This window comes from Corvus hawaiiensis, chromosome 22, assembly GCF_020740725.1.
Source record: "Corvus hawaiiensis isolate bCorHaw1 chromosome 22, bCorHaw1.pri.cur, whole genome shotgun sequence".
In the NCBI taxonomy this organism is placed as follows: Eukaryota; Metazoa; Chordata; class Aves; order Passeriformes; family Corvidae; genus Corvus; species Corvus hawaiiensis.
In genome coordinates this window covers 2,108,624-2,132,161 of record NC_063234.1, presented here as the reverse complement: position 1 = coordinate 2,132,161, position 23,538 = coordinate 2,108,624, and the positions used below count along the sequence as shown (strand labels likewise).

Sequence of the window (23,538 nt, the reverse complement as noted above, 5' to 3'; positions counted from 1 at the left end):
CCACGAAGAGAATATGGTGGCTTGAAGAACATAATAAAACTTTTTTTGGAGCTGTGTGACACTGCAGATACAAGCAGCAAGAAAATCTCGAGGAAAAGTGGTCTGGAAAAAAAAAAATCAGGATCTCAGAGCTCCCCTTTTCTCTCTTCAAGCAACAAAAATCCTTGTTGCTTTGGAAAGTTGACAAAGTCCTATCAAGTGAAAGTGGAGTGAGGATCTTAATTAGGGCCGTGGGAGGTCTGCCTGGCACACGTTGTGGGGACCCCTCGCTGGGAGGAACAAAGCTCCCGTGTCAGTTTGCTGAGGAGGAGTGGGAAAGGGGACTGTGGAAGCTCTAATTAGGGAGGTAATTAAGGGACAAGAGGGTTTTTTTGGGTGTTGAGGAATGTTTTATAGCTGCTGCTCGGTTTCTGACAAGTCTGCAGATGTCAAGTGTCGACACTGGTGTTTCAACACCCGGTTTGCTGTGGGGTGAACTTAACTCTTGTGCAGCCAGCTGAGAAATGCCTGTGCCTTGAGAAGCTCTTCATGAGGGCAGGCTCACAGATCCCAAATGTTTGGGAAGAGGAGCTGTTGCACATTTCCCCCTGCTGCTGCAGTATGGGGATTTTTTACCACGCTGTGTGCCAAGGAATCTGCAGAAGGGCTGGAACTGGAAAACAGCTGGGATGGGAACGTGGAGCCTGCGTGGGGTGGAGGGATTGGAGGCTGTTTGAGGTTCCAAAGAGCATCAGTCCCAAGGCAAGTCAGGGTACAGGGATATGCCCATAAAGCAGGAGTGGACAGTCCCATTGTCCATCCCTATTTACGAAGCAGGGACCGAGCCCTGCACCTCACAAGTCTTTACCGAGGAAGTGATAACACATTTCCTATTAATAAACGGGCAGGACCTTTGGAAGGGGTTGGGAGGGTGTTGTTTTCCCTCCTAACTGGGAACTTGTGCCTTCTCTCTGAGCCACCCTCACCCTTGTTCTCTGCAGTGGCACAGAACCCTCTTCACAGCTCCCTTGAGCAGATGCTGCTCTTCCCTTTCTGCTTTCAGGGCTTGTTTGATTTGGTCTTTGATGTGCTTTTGTCCCTCAGGCAGGGCCTGCTCTGCTGTTGATAAAAGTCAGGGAGGACATATTTTACCCTCGCAGGCTATGCTTTATTCTCAGCTCTTTGAGGCACTGAAAGGCTTTTGTCACACTGTCCTGGTGAACTCTGTCATCCTCTACTGAAGGGACAGGGCAGGGGGTCAGCAGGGCAGAAAGTCCCTGGTCATTAGTGGGACAGGCACTGAACCAGAGCAGGGAATGATTCTTCTTTAGACTTAAACTTGGTTACATGGGAGTATTTTATGAGTAAACCCCTTATAATCATGGTTTGGGAAAGTACTCAGTTATAATAATGGTTTATTGCCCCCAAACAATGCTGGCTAACATTAGAAAAGCTTGGAAAAGGAAATTTTAGTCGGGCAGGGAAATTGCAAAAAGACTTTATGGATTTAAATGCAGACCTTAATTACACAGGAAACCTTTCCTGTGAGCTCAAGGCTACCTGGTGCTGCTTGGGAAGTATAAAACAGATTTATTCCATGCCTTGGCTTCCTCCGTTGCTGAGTTTTCTCCTGGTGCTGGAAATCTTTAATAAACACTGAGCATCACTTGTCAAACTTTCTCTGATACTTCACTTGCAAAGCAAACCATGTTACTTTATTAATTAACTCTCAATATGCATCAGGTATCATTCCTACTGCAGGGATGTAGGAATTTCTCCTGTAAGCAGGTTTTCCTTTCTGTAATTGAAGAGCAAATCCCTTAGACCTGGGAGTTGTGAGTTTGGAGAGGGTTGTTTAAAATCTCAGCCTATCTTTGAAGCCTGTTAGGTTGATTTCTTTACCAGGTGCCTTATCAAGCTGAGCCTTTCTTGTTTCAGGGAAAGAAACATTCCTAGTAAAATAGAACACTTGGAGATTAAGGATCTTCTAATGAAAGGTGCAGGAGGAGTTTGCTTTGCTGAGGAAAATCCCTAAAATATCTCTAGAAAAAGATGAGCCACTGCTGCCTTCAAGTAAAAAGGCATTCATGGGAGGGGATTATCTGTGGGAATGTTTGTGTCTGCCAGCGTTCACACAGCCAGGGATTAGGAAAGAATTGCTCTGAAACACCTGAATGGTCAAAGCAGTGTGAGTTTGATGTCCTGTGCTGCCCACACAAGGAGCAGGAATGTGCAGCACAGGTCCAGCTGAAGGTGCTTTTATGGCTGAGATATTAATAAAATTCATCCAGGAATGTTGTTTTTGGGATTTCTGGGCTGCTGGATCTGTCCATGCTAAACTCAAACTGCTTTTGTTTGTCCCTTCCCATTGACACAGTTTCTTGTTGATGTCTGATACCTTTATAGTGCTTTTCTATGCCTGATACTGTTTATGGCCTGCCCAGAAACTGAGCCATAGGCAAGTGGAAAAGGGACAGGGACAGGGCAGGCCAGCAGGACAGAAGATTTTCCAATTGTTGAGAGGGATCAGCTTCTGCAAAGAGCTTGGTTTGTGTGATTGTCCTGCTGCTCCCAGTGCCACAACTTCCCTACTCCTCTTCCCTTCCTCTAACACTCCTTTGTTGTGCTTTTCCAGTCCCCAGGATCAATGGGCACCCCAAGCTGGACAGGCACCGTGAGCACCCCCCTGGCTATGACAGCTCCTCCACCATGATGAGCAGTGAGCTGGAGTCCAGCAGCTTCATCGACTCTGAGGATGATGACAACACCAGCAGGTACAGTCCTGCCATGGGGACAGAGCTGGAAAAGCTCCTTGGCATCTTCTTGGCCTCTTCTGATTCCATCTTCTTGTTTTTTCTCCTCCCCCTCCTTTTTTTTTAAATTTTCCTTTTATTTCTTTTGTGATTCGAGCACTGGTCGTTCATCAGTGACATCATTGTGTGCAGTCACTGCTCAGTTATTGGGTCACTGTCCAAACCACTGTTGCAGTTGAAAGAAAAGTTCTGTTCCTCTCCTTTTAATAGCAAGAATGGTCACATTTCAAGATCAAAGCACTGTGCAACTGCCTACCTATTTATAAAGTAATGGTGTGAATATTAAAACAAAATACTGTCAGCATAGATTCCTAATAAGTGTGCACTTCACTGGAGCTCAATTATAAAGGAATTCCTGGGTAATTGCATAGTCTGAAACCTGCGAGCAGTTCAGGAATTCATCAAAGTTAATGCTGTTGCAAAGGCAGCCTGGGCTGCCATATATTTATGGCTTCTTCATGATTTCTTTCTTCATGTGCAGACACAGAGAGTGTGAATTATTCCCTACTTGAAAAATACCTCTCGTTTCAAGACATCTCTGTTATATCTAAAGATAATTTTGTTTTTCCTTAAGAAGTCTGTAAGCCAATACATTTCTTGGATTCAAAATACTTCTTTGCAAGGATGTAAATAAATTTAATAGAAACAGCAAAGAGCAACTGCTCCTGGAGATACTGAGCCCCTTGCTGTGTTCACAAACATGGTCAGCTTATGGATCATGGTGGATCTGTTGGGTCTTGGAGTTGGTCAGGGCCTAAAGACCTGCAGAAGAACAGCAGTTCCTCCAAATTCTGATTAAAGGCTGTGTGTTTCCAAAGGGTTAAAAGGTTGACTAAATGCACATTGAAGATTTAGTCCTGAAGTAGTTTCAAGAACTTATTTTGCAGTCCCAGTGAAGTGCAAGGTGTCCCTTCACATGGCAGGGGTTGGAATGAGAAGAGTTTAAGGTCCCTTCCAACCCAAACCATTCCACGGTGAAGTTGCCAGCACCTGGAGATACAAAAAAATCATTGTATATAAAACAGATATAAATAGATATAAAAAAGATATTAAAAAATCCCCCTTCTGGATGTGCTTCACCTGGATATTCACGTGCATGGAGGGTTGGCAAGATCAGTCCTTACCCTGAATGCACCCCGAGCCTTCCCAAAGCCTTTAGGGCTTCGAGCCCTCCTTCCCTCCCTAAAAACTGGAGCCCACAAAAACAACAACAACAACAACAACCCTGCAGCTGATTCGGATTTCTTGTAAATAAATTAATCATTTCCATGGCAGCCAGCTATGCAGGAGGGCAGGATTAGCACAGGCAGGGTGGCCACTGAGGCACGTGAGAGCAGACCCAGCGAAATCTTTCTGTAGGAATAAAATAAAACTTCCCGAGTCTGCCCCAGGAAGAAAGAGATTCTTCGAAGCTGCTGCGGCTGCCTTTCCCTCTGGAGGCTGGGGCAGGAGCTTTTGGCACAGGAAAGAGCTGCCAGGCCAGCTAGTCAGGAAGAACCACTCAAAGGAATGCTCCAAGGTATGCTGTTGTGTTCCAGGGATGATGTTCTCAGGCACAGGAGAGATTGTGCTGGCAGGGAGAGGTTTTCTGTAGAGGCAAATCAGGCAAAGAGCAAATGGAGAAGGCTCCAGAGCTGCTGGAGACACCAGCCTGGGGACAGAGGGGTCTGAGGGGTGAGTTTGGTGCATGACAGCTGATGGGTTCTGATGGCAGAAGCTGCTTTGTGAAGGAGGCTGTGCGGGGAGGAGGCACCGGGGGAGGAAATCAGATGGAAAGGATGTTGCTGTCCTGGAAGGGAAGAGGTTGTGAGGTTGGGATGCTTTTCTGACTCTGTGTGTTTGGCACTGTTTTATTTTAACTGGGAGCACTGGAGCAGAGCTGGGTAATTCCCAGCCCAAGGAATTTCTGTTGCATTCAGTTAAAGAATGATGTTTTGTTTTGGTGAATTAAGCTGTTCACAGATATTCCAGGACAGTGCAGAGTGACAGTGGGAGCGCAATAATTTATTTCCTTTCTTTTCAAGGTGGGATATAATGGAATGTTTGTGTTGTTTGCAGGTAGGATTTTGAATACAGGGTGATGTAGGGAACTTCACAGTAAAAGTCTTTTTTCTGTCTTCTCTTAGGTCTAACAGATCTGACATGTGTAGCTGTGGGATTATTGTCAGCAATTGCTGCTCTCAGTTCAATGTAACTAAAATAATTCACTGCAAAAAAATGATGATGTTTATTTCTCATTAAAGAAATTACCATCATTTCTTTCTAAGCCATGTGGATAAGCTTCCTTTAACAAATGTTGCCTTTTTTTCCCCTTCCTTTGGGGATTGTAGAACGGACAAAAAATGATTACAATTATTATTATTGCTACTGTTGTTATTATTATTACAATATTTTTTTTAATCTGTGGTATTTATTGACCTTTGTGTTAGAAGTGCAGTCAGGGTTTTGGGCAGTAGTTGGTGCAGGAAATTAATTGCTAGTGATAACTCCAGATTGGTTTTTCATCTTTGCACTTTATTTGTCTCAAAAGCTCAAATTTACCATCTTGTTTTGCTCATCAAATTGTAACAACAACAACTTTTACCCAGTATTTCTGGGGATGCTTCAGAGAGCAAAATATTCCTCATTAGAGTAGTTTTGAGCTGCTTTTTAGCATCCAGATGCTCCCAGAGTATTAAGGATTCAGCAAGGATGCATTAAGGCTGTGGATTGAGCAGAAATTACAAGGAGAGATGATGAAATGTGCCACAGCTACATGAAATTAGGTGTAAAAATGTTCTTGCAGAGCCTTCTGATCATCAGTTTTGTGCAACTGATGTGAGAGGCTGTTTTAGCTGCAATTTTTCCCTGAAATGTTATGTGTCCTCTTGAACTAAACCTGAACTGGGGCTTTTCTAAGGAGCTGCTTCTCATCCTTCCATCCTGATACTGAGCAGAATGGCAAAAATACAACAAAGAATAACTTCATGTCTCACATGTTATCACCTGGTAACAGAAGCTCAGAGATCTGCCAAGAAACTCTGGTTTTGCTGGTTTAATTTGAGAGAAAAATGCCCTTTCAAAGAGCAGGCAGCTTCACTGTGGAGTGAGCAACGTGCCTTGGCTTTCCTTGGATTCTCCTAAACTGGGAAGTTTTAGCTGAATCCTCTGATGAGATGTTCTGGGAGGGAAGAGGAGGAGAAGGAAATGGGAGAAGAAGCAGGAAGGGGGAGAATATTGATAGCAAAGTATAAGAGGAGGTTTTTGTGTCAGTCTTTGGTGCTTTCCAGGAGAGGTGGATGTTGAACAAGCCCAGTTTTGGGAGCCCTGTGGCTGAGACCTCCTTCTTTTTCCTGTTGGAAGGTAAAACCTCCCAACCCCAGGTGCTGTGTGAGCTGTTCCACCAGCCAGGAATTATCACATTTTTGATCTCTTTTTGAAAAATCCCACCTCTTGGCTCTTCAGTTCCCCTTGCTGGGAGGGGAAAAAGGAGTGTGTGAGGTTAACATGCCTGAAATAGTTGTGTGAACTCGAAGGGAATGTCAGGAGATTCACACCCTCTGAACAGCTCCAGCATCTGCAGGGGTGATGCTTGATGAAAACACCCTCATTTCAGGCCAGAGGGGTTTCCTGTGCTCTCAGGACACCAAGCTCCTTTTTGGAATTGCTGGGATCAAGGTTTTGTGGTATTCTCATATTCCTGCACGTGGCTGGAACTTGGAAGGCAGGGATGTGGAAACGGGGGAAAAGCCTGGCACTGTTTGCTTTGTGTTGTATAAGGTTGGATTTTTCAATCTTGGTTGATGATGGAGCATTGCTTTGTCTTTTTTTTTTTGCCATTCTTAACATATTAAATATAGGAGAGATGTCTCTGTGGTAGTACCTTAATAATCTAGGCTTTGTGCCAGGCTCCTGAAATTAATTTGGGCAAATCCATTTCTGTCTCATTCCACTCTCTGTAAATGAGGATGATTAATGCTCCAAACTCTTAAAGATCTTAAAGATTTATATGTAAAATGTGGCACAGTTAGGTTCTACAAGTTTGAAGGGCCTGAAAAAAACCCCCACAGCAAAATAAAACTAACAGAAGATGTGAAAGTAAATCCTATTCACCGTCCCCCTGTCATCAATTTCTATTTGATTTCTTTAAATTCAAGCCTTGAATTCCTGGTAACACCAGAAGAAAATATAGCACCAAGACAGGACTCAAAAAAATGAGCATTAAGGGTTGCACTCAGACTTGGTCCCAGAAGAAAACAAGTGCTAAATTATACTCTGTAACATTAAATTATTAATCGGATCCCTGCTGCCGTTTAGCTGGAATCATCTCCGTGTCTCTGTGATTTTTCCCTCTCCTGCTGCTGCAGGAATCAGCTCCTTCTGGCAGAAAATGCAGGTGGTTGAGCCTTGCAGGGGTGACATTTGCTCTCCTTCCCCCCAGGTTGAGCAGCTCCACGGAGCAGAGCACCTCGTCCCGGCTCATCCGGAAGCACAAACGCCGGAGGAGGAAACAAAGGATGCGGCAGATTGACAGGGTAAGGTTGGCACCAGCATGATCCAAGGAAGTGAACCGTGATTTTTGAGAGGAGCTGTTGACTCAGGAAGGGATCCAGGACAGGTTGCCTGTTGAATTCACTGGGAAGGCTCCCTTTGGCTCCAGTCTGAGCTAAATCTCTACATTTGAAGTTCTGCGGATCCAAAGTCAAGTTCTCACCTCTCTCTTTCTCCTTTCACTGTTCAGTGATCCCATTTCTTGTATTTTCCAAGACCAGTCTGGAGGAGAAGCTCCATTATGATGTGGGAAGGGGTATGAGATGTGCTGGGACTGCATTCTGCTGGGAGGAGAAATCCAAGTTCATAGGAAATCTCAAACCTTTTCCTCTGCCCTTTCCTGTGCCAGTCCTTGGCAGCAGGAGGAGGGTGATCCCAAGGACAGAGTCCTGACATAACTGTTTTGTTCTCCCATAAATGTCAGTCTTCTCACATGAAAGAATGAGCTGGCACACACTTTATCACAGGACAGTGGTTTAGAAGATCTTTGATAAGCACCTTTGTATTTCATTTTGGAGGCAGGGCTGTGTGTCCTCTCACTTCCTGCTGGATCATGTGCTGTTCACCCCTCCCTTTAGGGAGGAGCTGGGGGTGCCATAATTCACACTCCACTGGGTGGAGGATTTAAATGTCTGCCTGTCGGTCACAGCCAGGAAGCAGAAATTATTCATGTGAAGTTCAGCTGAGAAACCTCAATCTAGGCACGTGCTCTGTGTGTTTTGTGATCAAACCTTTGGAGAAAGTGCAGACTGTGTTCAGATTTCTTTCCTTAAGTTTCTAACTGAAGCATAATTTTGAGGAAGACTCAATAATTTCTGGATGCCTTTCAATTGGAAGCCTGTTAATCAGTTCCTGATGAGTTAATCCTCAGCAGTTCTTACTCTGAGCCATTTAAAACCTTGAGGCTTTTCTGTTGTGTTTTTCAGTCGTCTTCGTTCAGCAGCATCACTGACTCCACCATGTCCCTAAACATCATCACTGTCACACTCAACATGGGTAAGAGGACAAGCCACGTTTTTTATGATGAATTTCAAGTGGTGGAGATGTATTTTGTGATGGTGTGGGAGCCTTTGGAACCAGGAAAGAATTCCTTGGTTTGAAAGGATGCCAGGTGAATAAAGGGAATGGCAGCTGAGAGTTGCTGCTGTGTTGACTGTGCCTGGATTCCTAATCCAGAACTGCATGGTCCTGGGCCATTTTCACCAGCAGATCAGTGTTCCTTCCAGGGAAGGAGCTGGAACTCCAGGATGTGCAGGGATTAGGGTAGAAGGGCACTGCAGGTTTGCATTTCTGCTGCTCATGTGTTTCATTGCTCAGCCAGACAGAAATGTGCAGGGCTACCAATGAATTCAGCACCTTTCAGTAGCTCCACACCCTCCCTGCCTCTCTGACATGTGGAAGCAGAATTGCTTCATGTGATCTGTGCTAATTTCCAGGTGTGGACAAGTCTTTTCAGTGCTCTTCCTCTTGCTGTTTTTTTTTTTAATGTAACACTGTCTTGGATGAGAAAATCCTGTCTCTAGCAGCCTTTCCCTGAAGGTGCCAGGCAAATATTCACCCTGAGAGCAGCCTGAGATCGATCGTTGCAAGTCAAACCTGGCCCTGCAGATGTGTTGAGAGATGTTTCAAAGCTGAAGCAGCCTCGCTCTTTGCTATCACTCCAACCACTTTATCTGCTTTTTTATTTTTTCCCTTCCCCACCCTCCACTTGTGTCCGTATAGAAAAATACAACTTCCTGGGAATCAGCATTGTGGGACAGAGCAATGACCGGGGGGACGGTGGCATCTACATCGGCTCCATCATGAAAGGAGGGGCGGTGGCAGCGGACGGGCGCATCGAGCCGGGGGACATGCTGCTGCAGGTGGGTCCCTGTCCCCAAATCCTGCTGCTGTGCTCAGCCATCCCACCAACCCCACAGGCTTTAGTAACCAGGGAACAGAATACATTGATACTCAGAGAAATGTAGCACAAAGATCACTGAAATCGGTGATTCTTTGCGATACGCTCTGAGAAACGACATTTCTGCAGCTGCTCCAAGGAATGGAAGCAGTGACCAGGCAGATAAATTGGGGGATTTAATTAAGTAATTAAAACATCTTTAACTTTGCTGCTGCTAAGCCTGACCTCTGCTTTCTGCACCCTCTCAGGTGAATGATGTCAATTTTGAGAACATGAGCAATGACGATGCCGTTCGGGTTTTACGGGAAATAGTCTCCAAACCAGGGTGAGCACATCACAAAACCTCTTCCTCTTTATCCTCCATGTGCTCCTCCATTGGAGCTGGGAAATCAACATTTTGATATCCATCAGCATGACTGATCTCAACTGTGAACTTCTCAGTGTAAATGATGAATAGGTGAGGTTAGTTCTGGCCAAAACCAACACGAAGGAGTTGCCTGGTTTCAGCAGCACTGTTTGTTTATGTGATGAGCATTTTAATATCTCAAGAGCTGATCATCCAACAGATTTCTCCAACAGTGCTCATCATCTGTGCAAAACCAGAAACATCCTGATGTGCTTCATACTGAAAACATTATAAAGCTTCCCAAAACCATTCTCAGAATGTACTTGACAACTGTTGGATAGGACTGAGTTTGTTCCAAATAGTTCTTGTAGCATTTCTAACTCTGTAGGAAGGCTAAGTGTCCTCCTTACCTGTTTTCTTTCTTCCCAGACCTATCAGCCTAACAGTAGCCAAATGCTGGGACCCTACCCCCAGGAGTTATTTCACCATCCCCAGGGGTGAGTACACATTTGGGTTCTTTGCTGGGTTCCTGGGGAGCCTTCAAAGTCTGGAATATTTTCACCTATTTTGACATCTAAGATTCTACCAGTCCCGGTCTTTCATTTGTTTACTTTTCTTTTGGGAGCCTGGGGTTCAAGATACTTTTTCTGAGATTCCACTGCCCACTGAATTCCTGGGAGTTTTTCTCTTGGTTCATATCTCTGGATCAAGCTCCTAACCTTTTGGGAGGTGATATTAACCTTTCAATTGATAAAAGATTTAGAGATAATTATGTAAAAAAGCCTCCTTTTCTCACATGTGAACAACTTAGAGAGAATTCAAACCAAGTGTTTTGAAAATGCGAGGGAAGCAGCAGTGATACACATAAAACACTTTGAAAATGATCTCATTTTCAGTAGCAGTAGAAGATCTGTGCTGATGTGACAAACACAGCTGCCTCCTGCTGGTGAGGGCTGTGCTGGTGGTGCTGGAACCAGTTTGTTCCCAGTCCACAGAAGATGAGTGGCATTGAAGATGAAGGTGGAATAAATGCAATAGACTGGTGCAGACTATGGGAGCTCACTCCCATGAAACCCATAGGAAAACCAGAGAAACAACAAGAGAACAAGAGAAAACCTCTCAGATTTCTCAAAATCTTGATGTTTGCTGCAGCTCTGACCCTGTTTTCTGTGCTTTTTGTGGTGGTGCAGACTGTGGGACCTCACTCCTGTGAAACCCTTAGGAAAACCAGTATAACTGAAAGAAACCCCCTCAGACCCCTCAAAACCCTGGTGTTTCCTGCAAGTCTGATCCCATTTTGCTGTCCCTTTATGGTGGTGCAGACTGTGGGACCTCACTCCCATGAAAACCATTGAAACAACAAGAAAACGAGAAAACTCCTCATATCCCTTAACATCTTAGTGTTTCCTGCAAGTCTGACCCCGTTTTGCTGTCCCTTTGTAATGGTGCAGACTACGGGACCTCACTCCCATGAAACTTCTAGGAAAACCAGAGAAACAACAAGAAAACGAGAAAAAACCCCTCATATCCCTTAACATCTTAGTGTTTCCTGCAAGTCTGACCCCGTTTTCTGTGCTTTTTGTGGTGGTGCAGACTACGGGACCTCACTCCTGTGAAACCCTTAGGAAAACCAGTATAACTGAAAGAAACCCCCTCAGACCCCTCAAAACCCTGGTGTTTCCTGCAAGTCTGACCCCGTTTTGCTGTCCTTTTGTGGTGGTGCAGACTACGGGACCTCACTCCCATGAAACTCCCATGAAAACCATTGAAACAACAAGAAAACAAGAGAAAACTCTTCATATCCCTTAACATCTTAGTGTTTCCTGCAAGTCTGACCCCGTTTTGCTGTCCCTTTGTAATGGTGCAGACTACGGGACCTCACTCCCATGAAACTTCTAGGAAAACCAGAGAAACAACAAGAAAACAAGAGAAAAAACCCCTCATATCCCTTAACATCTTAGTGTTTCCTGCAAGTCTGACCCCGTTTTCTGTGCTTTTTGTGGTGGTGCAGACTACGGGACCTCACTCCTGTGAAACCCTTAGGAAAACCAGTATAACTGAAAGAAACCCCCTCAGACCCCTCAAAACCCTGGTGTTTCCTGCAAGTCTGACCCCATTTTGCTGTCCCTTTTGTGATGGTGCAGACTACGGGACCTCACTCCCATGAAACTCCCATGAAAACCATTGAAACAACAAGAAAACAAGAGAAAACTCCTCATATCCCTTAACATCTTAGTGTTTCCTGCAAGTCTGACCCCGTTTTCTGTGCCTTTTGTGGTGGTGCAGGCTACGGGACTTCCCTCCCATGAAACCCGTAGAAAAACCATTGAAACAACAAGAAAACAAGAGAAAACCCCTCAGATCTTTCAAAATCTTGATGCTTGCTATGAGTTTGACCCCGTTTCCTCTCCCTTTTGTTTGCAGCTGAGCCGGTGCGGCCGATTGACCCCGCGGCGTGGATCTCTCATACCACGGCCATGACGGGAGCGTACCCCCGTTACGGTATGAGCCCCTCCATGAGCATCACCACATCTACCAGCTCCTCACTAACAAGCTCAATTCCCGAGTCGGAAAGTAAGTCACCCCCTGGCCAGCCCAGGGCAGGGGGCTGCTCGGGGCCAGCAGGGCCCGGCCACGGGCACGGTGACAGCGGCAGCGGCAGCCAGGCCTTGAAGGGTTTTTCACACTTGGGGAAAGCAGGAAAACTTTTGACAAAGGTTGGAGGTTGATATTGGAGGTATTTGGTCAGGGTTTTGTCTCAGGGAGAAGTGGTTGCTGGTGGCTTTTAAAGATAGGTTCAGGTTTATCCCCTGAGGTGGATGGGAGAGTTCCCTCCTTGCTTTAGTTGGTTTTTAATAAATTGCAACGATAATGTTAGTGTTTCGTTCAGGAAATCCTTCCCTGGTATTCACATGGCCTTAGTTTATTCTTTTTTATCCTTTCTTATGCTTTTTTATATTTCTAGAATTTATTGAGCAAGCTAAAACCGAGTTTAACATCCTACATAAAATTATGGTTAGACTTCAGCCTTCTTCCTGGTTTGCCTGTCTGTGGCAGTCTAAAAGAGTCATATCCATGAAACCAAGAGGTTGTCATGATTCAGAGAGGTTTCTTTAATTCAAAAGCCTCTCAGAGAACTCTAATCACAGAATATTCTGAACTGGAAGGGGCCCATAAGGATCACTGAGTCCAGATCTTAAGTGAATGGCCCAGACAGGGATCAAACCACAGCCTTGGTGTTACTAACACCATGCTCCAACTCCTTATCTTGGAAATTTGTTTAAGGAGTATTAATTCTTCCTTTCTTTTACTCAAAACGAGACTTTGCTTGTAAAATGTCTCAGATTTTATAAGATGAAATTCCACCTCACCTTGGAGGGAAAGGCCAGGGTTTTTTTTTTTTTGTAGGTGTTTATAGCTATCAGGCAGCACCACTGAGGGGAAATAACCTGCAGTAGGAAGCAAGTGAACCCCTTTCCTGCTGGCTGCTTTATCCTGAGATGTGTTTTGAGCCTTACAGGTACTGCTGGAATCCAATGTCTCTGCTGGTTGCTGTCAAACAAGTCTGTACTCATCATTCCTCTTGAACAATTTTTGTATCCTGTGCCTTGATTATAGTGCTGGGATTGGGAAGTGGGGAACAGGCACCCTCTCAGTCATTCTTTGAAAATAAAGGTATTTGGGAGCAGAACCACATTTCTGGAGACAGCTTCTCATTTCTGTGCCAGTGACTTAAGATATTTCCTTTCTGGAATGCAAGAGAATAAAGGGTACCCCTGATTTTTATTGTGACCTCTTCCTTCAGCTCAGCCCTGTTACCTGCCCTGACCTGGGTTGGGTGAATTTTCCACAGCTGACTGAATTCAGACCAAAGTTGGGAGCATTTCAGATGCATCTTAGAATTTTCCATATTTGTACAGCAGCTAGAACTTAGAAAATACTGATTTTCTGTTCATATGCAGATGACAAGTCTCCAAGAAAATACAATTTATTGCTCCCCATGTACTTGGATATTAGTTTGTTGGTGTATTTTTTTCCCCAGACATGTTGCTTTTTGCCACTAACCAAACTAACTTAAAGCAAAAGCAAAGTTTTAGTGTTTATTTGAGGTTTGTAAGTATTGAAGCTGCATGCAGAGCTGGTCTGGGATGTTTTCATGCATATTGGCAGTGCATGTATGGAAAGAAGCATTTTCAGTTTTCATTGTTTCATGCTTGCTGTACCTTTTTTTATCAAAAATTTTGGGTGGCTGGACAAAAGTGGTTCCCTTGTGCTTTTGGAAGGTGGGTGATGTGGGGAACTGGGAGGAGGGAGGGGAGGAAAGTGTCTCAATTCCTGCTGGAGAAGGGTCTGGGCTACAAACACAGACAAAAAATGAATTTTCTAGGGATGGAAGATGGGACAGGAAGGAGGATTTGACAAGATCAACCTCAACCCTGTTCTGATTTTATTGTAAAAATTTATCAGGAAGGAGTGAAGCCTCTGGGAATTCAGCTCTGCCTGTAATGGTGTGAACTGGGAATGGCTGTGGAGGCATTTGGGAGCTTTTTTTAAAGTGTTCCACAAGAAAGATGCAGGGCAGAGTAATCCTGGGAGGAGTGGATTGTGAGGCTGCCATCTCTGGGACCCTGGGAAGAGTTTTTATGAGGAAATCACTGTCCTTTCTCCTGATGAGGGAAGATTTCTAATTTCAGTTCTCCCCAAGAATGTCCTGATCTTTAAAAAAGAAAACAACTGGACATGGATTGAGCCATGGTCATCCTCTTTCTCCATGCAGCTTGGGTGTTACTCCTGACAATGAACCCAAACCCCAAAAGCTTGTCCCACAAACACTGATCCCTTGGGTGGAAGGGCTGTTCCTGGGAAATTGAAACGGGAAATGATGGATCACAGAACTCCCTGGATTTCATTTCCTGCCAATCTTGATGTAAAATGGATCCTGGAGCTGCTCTGGGAAGCCAAGACATGGGGACTCAGCATTCCTGAGCCCAAAATCTGAAGAATTGCTACAAATGCTGTAATTTACTCCATGGATGAGGGTGCATTTGGGAACCTTTGTGTCTTTTTTTTTTTTTTCCTTTTTTTTTTTTTTGCATCTGTTGGTAAAAGTGTATTTTTGTTCCATCCAAACCGTGAGCTGAGAAGTTCTTTCAGACTCAGTTCATTTCAAAGCAGCCTGTGACCTCTCTTCCTTTTAGAATTAGAAGAATCTCCCTTAACTGTGAAGAGTGACATGGCTACTATTGTCAAGGTTATGCAGCTGCCAGACTCAGGCCTTGAAATTCGGGACAGGATGTGGTTAAAAATCACCATCTCCAATGCAGTCATAGGTAAGCAGATCCCAGGAATGCTTGTGGGAGGAAAAAAACCAGTGACTTAGTGGAAATAGGCTCAAGAAACTGCCTTTTTATGAGCTTTTTTTTCATGTCTGTGACCTCTTTTATTCCATTTATGGACAGCTCTAAGTGTGACAGGAAGTAACTCTTGTTTGAGCTTGGGCAGCCAAAATTGCTGCACATTTCTCGTGCCCACACAGAGCTGGTTCTTAATCCTTTGTTTTTATATCTCAGGTTTTCAGGTGGCTCTAGAAATCTGCCCAAGTTCAGCAGAGCAACTGGAATTCCAGTTCCAGACAACCACACAACCTTAATGAAGCCTCTTAATTAGATTTCAAATCACCACAGCCAGTCAGCCTGTGCTAGCATTCAGTCAGTTCAGGCTGTAGGTGCTTTTTTGTTGAGGAAGGGGTTGGATCACAGGTTTCTTGGCAATCTAAAATCTGCCTCTTGAGGAAAGTGACTCCCAGTCACTTCTCTGCAAATCCAGAGAAAAATTCATTTTCACTCCTGCAGCTCAAACCTTGAGTTGCAGTGTGTGTGCAAATAAGATTTTTTTCTGTGGGTATTTAGTGTCAGTGCCCATGTGGGTGTTCAGCTGGCACAATTTGGTTCAGATGATCCCGTGTCTCCACATTTTAGGAGCAGATGTGGTGGACTGGCTTTACACACACGTGGAAGGCTTCAAGGACCGCCGGGAGGCCAGGAAATACGCCAGCAGCATGTTGAAACACGGCTACCTCAGGCACACTGTGAACAAGATCACCTTCTCAGAGCAGTGCTATTACGTCTTTGGAGACCTCTGTGGCAGTAAGTCCCCACCTGGGAAGGGCAGAGCTGTCCCTGTGTCACTTCTGTGGCTCGAGGATGCACAGAGATTCCCCTCGTGCGTCCTCATGATGAAGAATTTCGTGAGGGAGAATTTCCGTGAGGGTGGCAGAGCTCTGGAACAGCTGCCCTGGGAGGGGGTGGAGTCTCTCTGGAGATGTTCCAAACCCAGCTGGATACGTTCCTGTGTCACCTGCTCCAGGGTTGGACAGGAGGGTTGGACAGGGGGATCTCCAGAGGTCCCTTCTAACGCTGGGGGATTCTGTGGGGTTTCACGAGGGATGTCCCAGAACAGGCCATTACCCTGAATTTGTGTGACAAGTGGCTGATGCTCCCTGTTAGTCCAAGCAAGGAGAGCACTTGGGGGGGGGGGATGAACCCATCAAGTAGAGCACTGAGGACAGCAGGATTTATTTCTGGTGGTGCCACAGACTCCCTGCTTGTCAGTGCCACTGAATTTCCAGTCTGGAAAAGGGGGATGTCCTCACCCTGGCCTCACCCTTTCCTCACCCTGTTCTCACCTCTCACTGCTGGGTGAGAAGGCTGATTCCAGGGGCTTGCTAAGCTTCGAATGCCTCCATAAATGAATTCACAGGGATTATTTTACCTGCTGGGTAAGAAGTTTTCACCTTTCCTTTCTTTCCCAGATCTGGCTGCACTGAACCTTAACAACGGTTCCAGCGGTGCCTCAGACCAGGACACCCTGGCTCCACTCCCACACCCCGCTGCTCCCTGGCCCCTGGGCCAAGGATATCCCTACCAGTATCCTCTGCCCCCTCCTTGTTTCCCACCAGCATACCAAGACCCAGGCTTTAGCTATGGCAGTGGCAGTGCAGGCAGCCAGCAAAGTGAAGGTAAGATGGGTTCATTGGGTGTGAATCCCACAGCTCTCATTATCCCCGACCATTTGCTTGAGTTCCTTTGTGCTGTCCGTGCCTGTCTCGTGGTTTTGTTTGCTCCCTGCATGGATTGTGTGCAACAGCACTTAATCGAAGGTGTTTGTGTCTGTGGAGGAGTGGGTTTGGCTTTCAGCTCTCTGTAGAAACTGCCAGGCCTTAACCCGGTCAGGAATTGCCAGCAGTGGGGTTGATGTTGCTGGAAATGAGGCAATTTCTGTGCTGGTGGGACAGGGATTAGAACCAAGGAGCTCTTGGCTTTTCACTTCAGTGCTCAGCACAAAAGGAAAACCACGTTTTGATGCTGGTGTGAGACAAGTGGGAGGTGGCCAGCCAGGGGTTTCCAGGGCTGAAACACTGCTCACAGGGAGGAGAGTGTCTGCTGGCATGTGTGACAGGGACGGGAAGAGAATTCTGCATGGATTAAAGACCTGCCCTCCTCCTCTTTCTGCCCTAGCATGATGTTGTGATTCATTTTTAACCTTAGTAAATAAAATTCTGTTGGTTTTGGCTGTACAGATTTTTTTTTTTTTTTTTAAATCACTCCCAGAGTGAGTTTTGCATTTTGGAAATGCTGCCAGTAAAGAAGGGGTGAGGACTCCTTGTGTTTTTACAGTGAGCATGCAGTAAATTGGATGTCACTTATCCCTGTTTACCACAGCCAGTCAGATTTTGAAAAATGGCCCAAAAGGGTTTCAGAACAGGAGCTTGCTCACGGGATTTTAGCCCAGCTGCTTCTCACCTTATCTCAAGATAAGAAATATCCACAAGGAAGCTCCCAGAGATGTTAGAACTGGAAACTCATCGCCCTGGATAGAACGTGGGGGTGGATTTTTGGCAGCTGCTTCTGTGAGCAGTAGGAATTCTCTCCCTGCTGCTGGAATAGGAAAGGAATGGTGTTTTATCCGTGCTGTGGAGAGCCTCCCAAAAAGTGCCAGGGTGTTCAGCTCTGAAAGGTTTCCACTCTTCCCTCGTGGAAAACAACTTCTGTGCTGTTTCTTGTTTTGTAACTGTTATTCCCTTGTTTTGTCCTGAGCAAGCGTTAGACTGAAGGATTCCTAGAGGAATGGCTGACTCTAGGGGATTGGTAAGCTGCAAATGCCTCCATAATGAATTCACAGCATGACCATTTTTAGACTCTTGTGACCCAAATGTTTAGCTGTATTCTTTTTTTTGTTTTTTTTTTTAATTTTTAGTTTTATTTTTAGTTTGAATTGTCTTGGACGCTCAACCTGTCTCAGTGCACAGTGGTGTGACATTGGCATGTCAACCTGTCTGGCCCCTGTGGGACTGTGCTGCAGCAGCTCAGAGGGGAGGGAATCAGGTGGGAAAACCCTGTCCCCAGGCTCTCCAGAAAATAAATAGTCCAAATTTATTATGGTGTCACCCCTCTGGGTTGGATTTCTCCACCAGTGCCCTTCCACTGCCCATTTATTGATGGCCACGTGGCTCAGGCAGGTGCTGGGAGTGCTGGAACACAAGGCTGCACTCAAAACAGTGTTAGAATTGGGGGTTTGTGCCCTTTCTCTTTTATCTGCACTGTTAGATCATAACAATCAGCAAATACCACTTCAGTGGCTCAGAATATTCACTTAAAATCCAGTGGTTTTGTGGTCTGTTTTCCATCTCTCTGGCACTCTGCAGGGAATGCAGCCTTTCCCCCCCAAAACCAGCCTGGTTTCGCATCTCCCCAGGCAGCTGGAGCAGCAGAAGTGATGGGCATCTGCAGCTCAAGAAGGAGCAGCTCAAAAGCATTCTGTTTTTCCCAGCTCAGTGGCTCATTCAGACTCAAAAGCTGGTCCCCTGTTCTGCTGGCTGGGGATCCTTTTTGGGAACTCCATCTTGCACTAAGGTGGAATTTAATGGGATATTCCTTGGGTTGCTTAGTTGGATTTTAAAAAAGGAACTGTTTCCTAATCTCTCATGGGAACAGAGCAAGACCTTCAACTTCCATAAAAAATCACTTCTTGAAGTTCAGTGTAGCTTGTTTGTAGCATCAACTCAGCTGATACTCAGTGGCAATTCTTTGGTTTTCCAAGATTTAGTGGCCTCTCTTGGGAGCAACATCCTGTGTGTTACCGATTGATGGTAGAGCAGTTCAGGAACTGTTTTCTAGGGAATCCTCCAACAGCACAACGCTTTAGTGAGGAATTTTAATTTCTAGATTTCTAGAGCCACCTGAAATTTTAAAAGAACCTCCCCACTGAAGCCAACAAAACCTCAGGGATCTGAGTGTGCCCAAGGGTGACAGAAAAGGCAAAGGGGTTTCTTGTGGAAAATACCAAAGCAGAGACAACTAGAATTAAACCTCATTCGCTTGAGTCAGCCCCCAAATTCCTACTTTGTCTTCCCGTTCCCGCTCCTCCCCTCTCCCAGCAGGATGGATTTGAGCCAGGAGCTGGAGTTTAGCTGCTGCTTTCACCGTGCAAGCCCTGAGGTGTCTGTGTGTCCCCATGCATGGCACAACCCTCACTGCCAACCACCAGCACGCCCGCGCTGACACGTGGGACGCACCAGCAGAGCTAACCCCGCTCTTCTCTCCTGTTTTTTTCCCCTCTCCGTGGGGGTGGCAGGGAGCAAAAGCAGCGGCTCCAACCGGAGCACCAGCGAGACCAGCAGGAGAGCCGTGGGCAGGGAGAAGGAGCGCAAGTCCGGGGGCAGCGGCAGCGAGTCGGAGCCCGCGGCGCGGCGGGAGCGGCCGCTCAGCCAGCTCAGCCAGCGCAGCCACGGCTCGGCCAGCGACAGGAGCCACCAGAGCCACCACTCGTACGGGCCCCCGGGGGTGCCCCCCTTGTACAGCCTGCCCAAGCTGGGCTCCAAGGTGTACGGCACCAGCGGCCCGCCCGGGGGGCCCCCAGTGCGCGAGCTGAGCGCCGTGCCGCCCGAGCTCACCGGGAGCCGCCAGTCCTTCCAGAAGGCCATGGGCAACCCTTGCGAGTTCTTCGTGGACATCATGTGAGAGGAAGTGCCTTCAAAAGACTCTGCACAGTGGGCAAAGGGGTGGTTTTGGGGTTTTTTTGGTGGTTTTTTTTTTTGTTTTTTTTTTTTTTTGGGGTGGGGGTGGATGGGTTGGGGTCGTTGTGGAACACTCAGTGGAAGAGGCTTGGCTGTCTTGCATGTCACACCTTCCTGTTTGCAAGTGTGTCGCGGAAAAAAATCGACAAAACTGAACAAAAAAAGGAAAAAGGAAAAAAAAAAAAAAAAGACAAAAAAACCACCCCCACACCCCCCCCCAAAAAAATGAACAACAACAACAAAATCTCCTGGGATTGTTAAATATCTGCAAATCGATGGCGTCTTTTCTTTATTTTTTTCCCCCCTTCCCCATCTTGTTTTGGATTGTGAATGGCTGGTGTATATTCACATCTTAATGAGCTTTGGTCATTGTGGCACCTACTTCAATGGAATTACTGTCTCTTTTTGGGCCGATTGGAGGACTGTTGTTTCACATGACTTCTAAATTCCTGACAATGCATAGGAGCACTTTTATTTTTCCCTGCTTTTTCTCTTGCAAGGACAAAACGACTGCTGGCTGGTATCTGGGATACTGCCTTGGAATGCTGTTTCTTGGATGCATCCATAGCTCTAAGCAGACATGGCACCCACAAGTGCTTGGAAGGGAGCAGGATCCAAGCAATTCCTAGAGGAAAACAAAGCTGTGGCTACCTTCTGCTGAGTAGGGAGTATAAATCAATCTTTCTTGGGTTCTTGGAGGGGTTTTTTTTTTAAAGATATTCTATCAAAGGAGTGCTGGAGTCTTGCTACTGTATGTGTTCATTGTGCAGAACTTGTAAAGTTATTTCCTTCAGTTATTTCCTTATTTCCCAGCAGTGATTTCCCAGCTGCAGTCAGCTCCTGGGCATTTCAGTCACATCCCTGCTGACAGGTGTGGCTGTTCCCTCTGAATGTGCACTTGCTTGCAGGTTGGAGGAGTTACTCCCACAGAAACAGGACAATTGCTGCAATTCTGTCAGCTTTTCCCTTTTGAAGGGGCTGTTTATCCCATTCCAGCAGAGACACTGGGAAATCCTGGCTCCCACTGGGACGTGGCTCTTCACTCTGTTCCTTTCTTCCTTTCTGACCAGAACCTTTCTCTTTATTTGTTCAAGCAGAGACCTGGAGATGTCTGATTCCCCCAGGAACATTTCTGAGCACAGGCAGGGCTGGCTGTGGGCAGGGAGCTGTGAGGGTGTCTGAGAACAGATCAGAAATGGTACAAAAAGAAATCCTTACCCCTGGCACCAAGTGAGACCCACCCTGCTGAGGAGCTCTGCCTGAAGCAGCTGCTGTTGAATATCCCCAAGATTTAATTTCTGGGTATTTTCTGCTCTCAGGCTCTGGAAAGTAAATTCAGGAACCTTCGGTGATATTTAAGAAGCTTTTTTAAGGTATGGTGAGCACAGCCACCCTCTGCCACAGTGGCTCATTTAATGGGACACGAGCTGCAGCCACTCAGTGGCATTTGATCATGGGGCCATCCCTTGGTTAAATCCTCTTCTCTGAGATCCCTGCTGCTGGCAGGATTTAGGACAGGTGCTTTAAAATCAGTCTTGACTGTAAATAAGCATTTCACTGGTGAGAAGCTTCTTTTTGGTCTGTTCCATGCTTTTTGGGTAAATATCCAAGGTGGATGTGAAAAGAGAACATCTTTCTCTCTGTACACACACAGTTCATTTATCACCCTGAAAACTGACTCTCCTAACTGTCCATTTCATTCTGGTCTTTCACTTCTTCTCCTTTTCCCACCTCTGTGCAAACACCTCCCTCTGTCAGAGATTCCAGGTGTTTGTGTTGATGGGAGACTCAATTTCTCCTTCCACAGGGAGCCAGGCATTTGGGAAGCTGTGTCACTCAGCCCATTTCTGGGCTTCTAAATTGATTTTCTTTACAAAAACCTCCCCCAAAAAAGCTGCCCAGGGTTTCTGAAAGCAGAGCTTTCATTACCATCCATGGATGGCTCCTCAAAAAAAGTGGCCCTGCCTAAAGTCCTGTACAACAGGACCTTTCTTTTCCTTCCCTCCTCCTCCTCCCAGCTGCACAAGATGCAAACTTGACTTGGTAAATTATTCTGAAAGATTGACACTTCAAGCAACGAAGCAAATCAGGGTAAAATAATGGTGGAATTCTGCTCTGTCTCCAGGAGACAGCGTTGAGGAGTCTGTGACTTTACTGACAATCACTAGTGGTTCTACTTTGAAATTAATTGAAACTTTTCTGGCCTCTTATAAATTATGATTTCTCTGGCCCTGTTTAAGGCAGAACTCAGAGGGCTGGAGGAAAAAAAAGTCTCCTTTTAGTATTTCCAAAAGGGATTAAAGCTGGGGGCTGAGCTTTCACCCGTGTTTAATTTCCTCGTGTCTTTTCCAAGAGTTGCAGTTTACACACCTGCTGGGGGTTTTGTTTTGTCTCGTGGTTTTGCTGTTGGCAGAAACTGTTCTGTGTCTTGCTGGTCTTTGCTGCTATGTTGAAAAATGGCTGTGTTCTAAACGTGTGTGCTCATGGGTCACTCTGGAGCGAGGCTGGGGATCCATAACACGTGGGAAAGCGTTTGCTGAGGAAATCAGGCTGGAGGAGCTTCACCCACTGCAGCTAAAGGATGCTCTGGGTGTTGTTCCAGCTGGATCCTGCTGTTTCCAGAGAGAGTAGGAGGGAGCAGTGCCCCTCTTGAACAGTGCAATATTGAACAGCAACCCAAAAAACCTGCATTTCCCCACCGTGGAGAGGCTGGGCTGAGGCAGTGCAAGGTTGGGCCTGAATCTTGGCCAGATCTCCATTTCCACAAGGGAACAGAGGCAGGAGATTTCCCAGATCCCATCCTTTCAGTGCATGTGCATGTGTCTTTCCAACCAGGGGGCCCCGGGAGCTCCCTGTGCCGCTTTCTCCTGTTGGGCACAGCATTCCCTGCAGGAACACGTGCCACTGGTGCCAGTGGAGCTGCTCACGGAGGCATTTGTGCCAGGTGGAAGGAAACTTGGGGGCTGGAGTGCTGCAGGCCCACCTGTTTCTCTCCTACCAGGGCCTGAAATTTAGTTTTGGTTTAATGGCCCTGGAGTGCTGTGGCTCCAGGGAGAGGTTTGCTGTGCAGGGCATGGAAATGCCCTCACAACAGGAGCCTGAAGTAATTTGGCATTTTTATTCTGTGCTCTGCAGCTGAGCTCAATGCTCACACATCCCTGCCTCAGATCCAGCAGCGGGGATGTCTGGAGGATCATGGAAAAGGGTGAGGAAACACTTTGGGATGACATCTCCCACCCACAGGAGGCAGGATCTCCACCCAGTATTTTAACTCTGAGGAGTAAATTCTTTTAGCAAATAGTCTTAAAAGCATGCTGGTGTCTTTTACCTCCTGTTAATGGATCTGCTTTTCCAAGGAAACAGTCCCCTGGACACTTTATCCAAAGGTTTTATTGGATGGCAAGCAATGATGCACAGACGTTGACTTTTGCTATGATTTTTGTTCTCTCCAAAATGGGCAGTCCCCTCCTGAGACTTGACAGCTCATGGGTTGATGTAATTGTTTTGGGGTTTTTTTGTTTGTTTGTTTGTTTTGCATTTAACTGGATTGTAATAAGATTGACTTAAAATTATTAATTCTAATCAGTGATTAGAAATACATGTAAAGAATTTTATGTACAGTAGAGGAACAAAGTTACATGATTTTAAATAATGAAAAACCCAGACTATCACCTATCCTAGAATTGGTTCTACTCAAAGAGTGACCTCTTATTAGCATGGACTGCACTGTTCCTGTTAAATGTCTATTGCATAATTGAATTCTTTTTTGTAGATATTGTATTAAAACCCAAGTGTCTGTATAGTTAATATATAGCTGCTTATGTGTAAATGCTATTTTAAACACTAAAAAGCTTTTAATTTTATGTGATAACCACAGTGTACGTGTTCAGTTCTT

General features: G+C 45.8%; 1 protein-coding gene across 3 annotated transcripts in view; it reads left to right on the top strand.

Moving 5' to 3' along the window:
• DVL1 (dishevelled segment polarity protein 1) overlaps positions 1-23,514 on the top strand; it is a 69,497-nt gene extending 45,983 nt beyond the window's left edge. Inside the window, exons 5-16 of one of the 3 annotated variants that reach the window (XM_048326327.1) lie at positions 2,615-2,753; positions 7,213-7,306; positions 8,249-8,318; positions 9,045-9,184; positions 9,471-9,547; positions 9,998-10,065; positions 11,993-12,142; positions 14,767-14,898; positions 15,547-15,714; positions 16,380-16,586; positions 17,669-17,715; positions 19,202-19,380. In XM_048326327.1, coding sequence (XP_048182284.1) covers positions 2,615-2,753; positions 7,213-7,306; positions 8,249-8,318; positions 9,045-9,184; positions 9,471-9,547; positions 9,998-10,065; positions 11,993-12,142; positions 14,767-14,898; positions 15,547-15,714; positions 16,380-16,586; positions 17,669-17,679 — 1,256 coding nt within the window. In that variant the 3' untranslated portion in view covers positions 17,680-17,715; positions 19,202-19,380. Of the gene's footprint in view, positions 1-2,614; positions 2,754-7,212; positions 7,307-8,248; positions 8,319-9,044; positions 9,185-9,470; positions 9,548-9,997; positions 10,066-11,992; positions 12,143-14,766; positions 14,899-15,546; positions 15,715-16,379; positions 16,587-17,668; positions 17,716-19,201 lie in introns of all 3 variants that reach the window. The other 2 variants (XM_048326326.1, XM_048326325.1) reach the window with 2 other exon arrangements.
• The last annotated feature ends 24 nt before the right edge of the window (positions 23,515-23,538 follow it).